The sequence below is a fragment of the Netta rufina genome, assembly GCF_964035555.1.
Source record: "Netta rufina genome assembly, chromosome: 30".
NCBI lineage: Eukaryota > Metazoa > Chordata > Aves > Anseriformes > Anatidae > Netta > Netta rufina.
Genome location: NC_140154.1, coordinates 159,040 through 168,090, shown reverse-complemented (window position 1 = coordinate 168,090; position 9,051 = coordinate 159,040). Strand labels below are relative to the sequence as shown.

The window sequence follows — 9,051 nt, the reverse complement described above, 5'->3', positions numbered from 1 at the left end:
AGCAGAACTGGGTTTGGCTATTGCTTTCTCGTGAATTTGCTTGGCAAATCCCCGTGAATATAATTTTGGAATATACATATATTAGCAAAGGAAGTGGGTGCAGAGGGATGAGGACAAAAGAAAAGCATGCAAGTCTCTTCTATAAGATGAAATAGGGTATTTTCAGTCCCATCTTCCCTGAAATATTGAAGGGCTGTGTGCCATAGGTGGGAAACTTCTTAATTCTTTTGCCTCCAGTGGGATAACAGTGAGGGCTTAGCCCTGAATTTCTCACTCTTTTCTAAAGGTGCGTTTGCTTTTATCTGATTTTCTTGGCATTCATCATGGCCTGAGAACGTGTTCTGCTCCATGGAGAGGATCAGAGAGAAGTTCATGCATGCAAGCCTGAAAGCTGGCCTGCCTTATTTAGCCGGGCAACATTTTAGGGTAAAGCTGTGTGGGAGTTGTATGTGCTAAGCACTCTTTGGGTGTCAGCCTAAAAGGGGTTGAGAGAGCTCAGCATCTCTCATGATTGGGCCCTGGATGCTGGAGAACAGCTGCTGTATGTGATAGTTGGCATCTACCGTGAAATGGAAGAAGTGATGTTGGCTTCTTTTCTTGCTTTCTCTCTCTCTCAGGTTTTTAATTACAGACCTGAGCTCAGAACCGCCAGCTTGTCTGAGCCAGCCCAGCTTCGATCTGCTGACCCAACAGAAACCTCAGCTCTGGAGCATCACACTGCCCTGGGATCGCATCCTCATTTAGCCACGGCCTGGCAGCTCTTTTGGCCATTCCAGAGAGGGGTTGGAGCTAAATCCCTCCTGTTTTCCGTGCAGGGCACTAGGAATGAGCAGCGGGAGCTCTGCGTTGCTTGCATTTTGCAGGTCAGTGTAGCTGGGCAAAGGCACAGCTCTGGCTGTGGGAGCACACAGCGATGCTAACACACAGCACAAGCTGCAGGTGTGGAACCAGCCTTTCCAGAAGTTTAGCTCATGTGCGTGGGATCCATCTTTCCCAACTTTAAAACATCTCTTTGGAGCGTTCCTGCAATGGCATCTTCAGCCAACTGCCTAGAGCCCTTTCGGTCCCATGGAAGGAGGTGTTGGGGGACGATTCATCTGACCCCAAAGTGTCTGTTTCTGTCCTTTGATTGGATCTGATGTAGGTGTTTACAGCCAGGCGAAACCAGCCCCACCTTCTGGTCTTGCTCTGTTTGGCTGTGCAGCTTGGAAAACCTCCCAAAGCACTGGAGTATTGCTGCTCCGTGACCCCTCTCCAATGCACTTAGCATCCTGACCCCCCCCGCCCCAGGACTGAACCAGGGAGCAGGATAAGGGAAGGCTCTGAGAGGCAGAGGTTGCCTATGGCAAGTCTTTAAACCTTATTTTAAAATTACTTTTAAGTGATTTTTACAAGGACAGATAAAATCCACACTGTTCATAGTAAGGCTGATTGCAGTTTATTGAAGAAATTTCGTAAAACTCAGTTCAACAGGAGCAGAAGCTGAGAGGAAACAGGCTGGTTACATTTTGGCATGTAATTCTCTAACCCTTTTCTTTGTCTCCCTCCTCCTTCCATAAAAAGGTGGGGGGAAGCTAAGAACAAAGGCACTATAACAGATGTTTTCTTGTGTTGTTTTCTTTCCAACTCTTGTGCTGTTATTTTCTCTAGGCTGAGTTCCCTGGCTGGTGGAGGGGTTGGTTTGCTGCTGAGACAAGTGGGTTATGTGCAGCATATAGCAGCCTGTGGGTTATGTGCTCTTCTGGCTCGAGTTACATGTACTGGGTGGGTGAGGAATTACTGTGAAGAGCCAGCCCCTTTCACCTCTGGAAAATGAAGGTTGTGTTGTTGGATGTGGGTAGAGCTGGAGAGCCCTGGAGCAGATAGAGAAGTGACAGCAGAGCAAGAAAGTTGGGAAATGGAGCAACTGCTTCTTGCTGAAAGATGCTTTGTTCTCAGTTCTGCAAGCCCCTGGGGACAGCAAGCCCAACAGCAGGGAGCAGGGTTGATCAGGAGGGAACATAAGAGACTGTGGTATCGGCACACCTCCTGGTTTCCGTCATGAGCAGGTGAAGGGACCGGTTCTGCTTCCATGTACATTGGTGTAAATCCAAGTCCTGCATCTACTCTGGATTTACACCAGGACACCAGAGCCAAGGGGACCCAAGGGATGCTGCAAGCTGAGCTCTAACGATGGCACCCATTAGTAGGAAGGCTGATTACTCATTGCCAAGCAGTGCTGGGCTTCTGGTCAGCTGGGGGAGAGTTTCTGCGAAGGAATTAAGTGGGCTTGGAGATGTCTCTCCACTGATCCAGGAAGTCATGCTGGGAGTATGGTTTCCCCTAATGGGAACGCGATAAGCACGGCTCTTTGGATGCTGTTAATAGCTCTGTGCTGGCAGCAGGAGGTGGTGCTCAACCTCTTCTGCTCCAGGGGAGCTGGGTGCTGCTGTGACTTAGCTCCGATAGCTCTTCTTGGTGGTGGTTTTCGACACAAACCTCATGCTGGAGCTGCTTCCTGCACCAGAGCTGAATCCTGCAGCCAGGCAGCTCCCGCTGCCGGCACTGGCACTGCCGACCCCCAGGCCAAGCTTGCTGTTGAAGCCTGGCCCCAGTGTGGTCCCACCTCCGTAGCTGCTCCCGGATGAGACCACGGCTGTGATGGGAGACCACAGGTGAGAAGGTTAATTTGTTCAGGATAGTACAAGGGCACTTCAGCGTCTGCAGTTATGTGTGGATGGTTTTCCTCGCACAGTCTACCACTGCCTGTATTTCACAGATGATATTCTTTAGCTTTTCTTAACGTCTAAAACCTTTCATGATCAGAGTTGGCCAGAGAAAAGATGCATCAGGCTCCTTGGCCACCTCAGTCTTACAAAGAGTTACAAAATCCATACACTCCATTTTTGTGCTGGTAGCTAATAGCTGCGCAACTCATTGTGTCATTGCCAGGCCCAGGTACATCTAAGGAACAACTCAATGAATACTCTATCTACTCAATCTATTAAGAGCCAGATTACTTACAAATATTCACTGCACCAACGCCTTCTCCAGCCAGCCTGGAAGAAAGAGGACAGAGAAGAAAGGGCTCGTTATTTAGGACGGTTTCAAATAACAGTTTGGCATCAGTCCCGTTCAATAGCAGAGTGCTCTGGGATTCATTCTCATTGATGCAAAATTGCACAGACCTGCTTGTGGAGCTGAAGCAACATTTACCCCTTGCAGAGATCAAACCCTGAGGGTAATACTCACTTCTTAGGAAACAGCAAGAGTTAAAGTTTAACCACCGCTTAAGGTATCGAACGCAGACTAATGAATGTCCAGTAGTAATTAAATCAGATGAGATATGCTTCCAGTGCATTGAGCTGCAGCTGCTGCAGAAAGGAAGCCAAAATTACTCAGCGCAAAATACTGAACTTCCAAAGATGGGATTTTCCCGTCCCTCTTCTGTGGAACCAGCTGGTATAAACAAAGGCGTTTGACTTTGCTTATGTCTTCTGCTGGGAAATCTGCAATGCGTGCGGGTGCAGCCCTCCCTAAAGCTCACTGCTCCTGGAGTTTTGTAGTCTTTCCCTTTTTTGTTGCAGATAAATATGAAAATATTTATGAGTTTAGACATTATTTGGATTGCAGGGGCACGAGGAGCCACCCACCTGCTCTCCTCGCCCTCCAGCAGCTTCCTGTAGGTCGCAATCTCGATGTCCAGGGCCAGCTTGACGTTCATCAGCTCCTGGTACTCGCGCAGCTGCCGGGCCAGGTCTGCCTTGGCTTTCTGCAGAGCATCCTCCAGCTCGGCCAGCTTGGCTTTGGCATCCTTGAGGGCCATCTCCCCACGCTGCTCAGCATCTGTGATGGCTGTCTGCAGACTGGCACACTGCAAGAAGTAGAAGGTGACCCCCCAATATCCAGGCATCCTCGCAAGAGCACGAGGTGGTGGAGGTGCTCCCACGTTTGGAGGGGTTCTGCACACCGTACCTGTTTCCTCACGCTGTCAATATCTGAGTGGAGCCGCTGCACCACGCGTTTCATCTCTGAGATCTCCACCTTGGTGTTGTGCAGGTCGGCCCCGTGCTGGCCAGCAGTGAGCTGCAGTTCTTCGTACTGAGAAGGGCAGGGGCATGAGACACAAACAAGAAGTCATTAAACTCATTGGTAGGGGCTGACCCTGCTCTGATCCTCTCGACTGGGTCTTCTGTCTCTTTCTGTACTCAGTAAAGGTTTGTCCTCATGAACTTTAGCATATTGCCTTTCTCCCTCCATCTCTCCTTATTCTCCTTTACCTCTCCTTCTCAAAATGGCATGTACAAAAACCTCAAAATCTTATCCAAATTGACCTGATTTTGCACCCTACTCCGTAGTTCTACCTGCTTGCACTCTCCCATATAAAATAGGCTTTGGCAACTGCTAAGCAATAATTTTCTAGCTCACCTGATTAATTTTCACATCCTCACCTTGCTCTGGTACCAGGACTCAGCCTCTGCCCGGCTCCGGTTGGCGATGTCCTCGTACTGCACCTTGACCTCTGCGATGATGCTGTCCAGGTCCAGGCTGCGGTTGTTGTCCATGGACAGCACCACGGAGGTGTCGGAGATTTGTGACCGCATCTGAGACAGCTCCTGTAAGTCCAACAACATTTGTGCTCAGGCCCAAATATTGACCCCAGTGCTTGTCCTAGAGATTATGCATAGTTGAGTGGTAGGGGTGGGAGGGAGCTGCAGCTCTGAATATCTCTTTTGGGCCTGTTTGATCCTGCTGGTAGCAGGAAAATGGGGAAATAGCAAAAAAAGGAAATCTGACAAAGTCTTACTGCTTCATAGAGAGCTCGCAGGAAGTTAATCTCATCCGTCAGTGCATCCACCCTGGTTCCCAGGTCCACCTTGCTCATGTAGGCAGCGTCTGCATCCTGGAACCATGACAATGGAGATGGAAAACCTATGGTGGTTTTACACCTTGCCTACCTGCTCCCTTGCACAAAGACTGGTTGTCATTTTATGCAAACCTCAGGAGACAAACCAGGACTGGGAGGGTCTTGACCTCTGTGCCTTTAAACAGAGACAAGAGCAAGTGGATCAAACTGATTTCTTCCTTTTTTTTTTTTTTTTTTTTTTTTTCTTCATTCTGCATTTCCTTTGAGAATGGGGATAGCCACAGACCTAAGCAGTTTTTGACATATCAGAAGCCACTGGATTTCCCATACTTTGCCTGTGCAAAGGGGCAGAATGGCTGCAAGGTATGGATGACCCAGGTTTGGTCTTGTATCTTGGGGATCACAGCTCACCTGGATTTTGGATGAGGGGCCTGAAACAAGAATGAGCTATTGCCAAGGACTGACATACTGGCACAATTGGGTGTTTCATCTTCAAGGAGGGATGACTACACATTTGCTAAGTGCTTTGCCCAGCTTGGCATTGCCGGATAAAAAGGATCATTTGCATTCAAATGCATTTTGTCTTTAAAAAGTGTGTCCCTTCTTTGTTGTTGGCCTCACCTTCTTGAGCAACATGAAGTCGTTCTCTGCAGTCGTGCGTTTGTTGATCTCCTCCTCGTACCTGTTGGAAGAGGAGACGAGCATCGCTTTACAGCTCCCAACCTCCCCTCCTGCCACAGGGGTATGGAAATCCCTCCTCCACCCATCCATGTAGGGTGCTGGTGGAGAGAATAAAGAGTCTGTTCCCAGGGACTTTTAGAGCCTGTGCGTGGATCTCGGGAGAAAACAACATAAATAGCTACCTGGTAATGCACGTCTGTCCTTGCTATGTCAGTGCATATATTATGTCTATTATTATATATATATATATCACAGATTGTGATAGAAAGACAGCACCCTTGGGCTAGGTGGTGGAAGGAGGCCATCTAGAAAAGCTGCAGGCCTTCATTAAAGGCACGTTTTATCCTCCCCGACGTTTTCGCTGTGAATGGGAGCCTTGTACTCCCCGAATTTTCTCAGGCCGAGAGGGCTGGGTGGAGCCGGAGCTGAGCTCGCCGCCGCCGCGCCTGCCTTAGTCAGAAGAGCCGGGATCTCCGACGCCAGCTCCCGTGGTGGCTTTGGGAGGGCTGGGGATGGCCAGGGTACGGAGAGACGAGGTTGGGAGCGGGGGATCTCCAATGCCAGCTCCTGTGGTGGCTTCAGGAGGGTTGGGGACAGCAGCACCGTGCGTCCCACTCCTGGGGAAGGATGAGAACCGGCACTGGCTGTGGAGCAGTGCCCGGCTCAAACGAAGTGAATTAGGTGCAGGAGATGAAAGGCAGGAGTTCAAAGGAAGGAATCCGTGCAGCTCATAAAAACATTAGCCTTTCATGACCTTTTTGTTGGGGAAGGGCTTCAGATTTCATCTCAGGAATGTCCAACCCTTAAAATCATTGCCATTAAGTGCTAGGCTCTGTATAGATTTGTGGGTCTCTAAGCTCTTAGCCACGTAGAAGAAGAAAATTAATTTGGCATATGTCTAATTTCTAATTACTGAATTGATTAATATTTGACTCAGAAGAGCAAAGCATAAGAAAGAATAATTTAGGATCCACAAAGTGTAAAAAAAAAAATAAATTTACAGGCAAGGAGAACAAATTCCTAGCAAATTTGTTTGTTTGTTTTTTTGCTAGGGGACAGAAGCGGTGACGTCCCCCTGGTAGGTGCAGGTGTTGTTGCCACAATGCGAGGTGATGATGACCTCAGCTAAGAGCTGAGCTGGTTGATGTAATTGAGCTTTTGCCCAGAGATTCCCTGATCTGGAGCCAGCAGGAATATTTGCCACTTTATGTCAGATGCAGGTAGAACATGAAAGCCTGAGCTAAGACGTCACCTTTACTTTTCAAATGATTTCTTCTCTGAAGCCATGGTGAGCACAAAGATCTCTCATCTGAGCAATCTCTGCTGCTGCAGACTGTGCTAATGGTAGGCATTGTTTTTCAAAGTTTAACATTGCTTTCACTATGGTCCCGAGAGAATAGGAGGAAACTCTGACCCAGGTAATCAACAGCATTATTGTGCTTATGGCAGGGATTCATCCCTATTCAGCTACCTGGAAATTGGATATTTTGGGTTTTCCTTCTGTAGCTGATGGAGAAAGATACTTATCCCATCCTAAAATGGATGGGATTGCCCATCCAGCTGGCTAATTTCTAGCCGACTCTGAGGTCTAGAATGGCCAAACTGACATAGGACAGAATTTTTCTCTGCTAAACATTCCGTTTCTGAAGTCACAGGGAACCATAAAAGAGGCCTGAAAGTAGACTGTGCCGGATGATTTCTCTGCCCCAAGGCAGTTGTTTCTGTTCCAATGCTTGTTGTAGGCTAGAGGCACTGTTGGTAAAGGTGGCAGAAAGTGTCAGACGCGTGATCTCCCGAGAAGGGCAGAGCAGAGGGTTTTTGGCAGAATGCGCGTGTCCTTGTTTTGAATTGCAGCCTGCTCCTTGCTCTGCCTCTCGTTTTTCTGGTTCCAGATTGACAATTTAAGCTCCTTACTTATTCACATCCATTAAGCAGTGTATCCCTCGTGGGCATGGTAGCAGACAGTAAGGCTTGATAGATGTTTTTCCAAAGTGCAAAGTGTGGATGAGAAGGAACACCTCCTCCTAACAGCCTAAAGAGTTAATGAGCTGAGCTGAATCCCTCGGCAGAGACTTCAGTGACTTTCCACAGGGTGGAAATTAACTCCTGGCTTTCAGGAGTGCTAGAACTACCAGGTACATCCATATTAATCAGCATTATTACTATTTTTTTAATAAAAGAGAGACAAAGAAACAATTAAGCACACACTTAAAATTGATCTTTCCTTTTAGGAAGATTTTCTCTCCTGGAAAGGAATTCACATCAATAAGAAATGTGAGTGTTCAGAGTGCTTGTATATTAAAAAAAAAAAAAAAAAAAAAAAAAAAAAAAGCGTATGTAGAGTGCTGCTGCTGCTATTTATATGCAGCTAAAGTGAGGGGAACCAAGTCAGGTTAGTCCTTTCTGAGGTTTCACAGTTTTTGGTTGCCTTGGGTCTTTTAGCTCATCCAGAAAGAGGACAGAATGAAGAAAAACTGGATGGGTTTCTTTCTTTCTTTTGTGTGTGTTGCTTACCTGATCTTGAAGTCTTCAACAGCATCCTGCATAGCCTTCAGCTCAGAGCTGAGCTGCAGCCTGTCCCCTCCTAGAGCCTCAAGCTGTCTCCTCATGTTGCTGATGTACACTTCAAACATAGGCTCAATGTTATTTTTCACAACTTTTTGGTCTTTCAGGAGGCTCCATTTGGTTTCCAATACCTTGTTTTGTTGCTCCAGGAACCGCACCTGAAACACATCAGAGCAGTTTAAAGCATTCAGAACCATCAGTTTAAGAACTGCCTCACTTTTCATGAGAAGTGAGCTTTAATGCGAGGGGTTTTGTTGTTGTTGTTTTAATTCTGTTTCATGTAATTTAAAGTGGGCTTTAGATAGTGATATCACTGATAGGAAAATTTGGAAACCAGGAACAGTATTCAACTGCAAAGAAACCTGCAAATATAGTGGGCTCCATATCCAGACCGTCTACAAGCTCTGACAGTGGCATAATGTTTACAGAGGTAGTGAGCCGAACAAGTTCCTGAGCACTAAGATTTAGAAGTGAGGTTCTAGAAGCTAGTTTATAACATCGAGAGCAACCCGGATCCCACTGTACTTGCAATAACAAACACGCCGGGCTGGATGAAGTGAAACACGTCTTACCTTGTCAATGAAGGAGGCAAATTTGTTGTTGAGGGATTTGATCTGGTCCTTCTCCTCCTGACGCACTCTCTGCATGCTGGTGTCAATCTCCAAGTTCAGAGGTGCCAGGAGGTTTTGGTTGACTGTGACCCCTTGAATACCCCCAGGGCCGCATCCTCCTCCAAACCCAAACCCAGCTCTGCCAGCCCTGTAAGCAAACCCACCGTGACCTAACCTGTAACTGTATCCTGGTCTAGCAGAGCAATACCCTCCACTCATGGAAATCCTCTTGCTTCTCCCTAGGTTGTGAAGGCTCCTGCTGCCAAAACCACCGCTGATCTGTCCTATGCCTCCACCACTGCTGCAGGACATGGACATGGAGCTGAAGCTGCTTCGGTTTACAGGCAT

General features: G+C 47.6%; 1 protein-coding gene across 1 annotated transcript; it reads right to left on the bottom strand.

Annotated features, from left to right (window-relative positions):
* Window positions 1-2,435: 2,435 nt before the first annotated feature.
* On the bottom strand, window positions 2,436-9,051 carry LOC311220154 (keratin, type II cytoskeletal 6A-like; the record flags this gene model as incomplete). The annotated part of the gene is made up of 9 exons (XM_084303614.1): window positions 2,436-2,635; window positions 3,004-3,038; window positions 3,633-3,853; window positions 3,955-4,080; window positions 4,431-4,595; window positions 4,787-4,882; window positions 5,468-5,528; window positions 8,042-8,250; window positions 8,665-9,051. 9 exons carry the CDS (start codon window positions 9,049-9,051, stop codon window positions 2,436-2,438), a joined length of 1,500 nt encoding a protein of 499 aa, XP_084159740.1.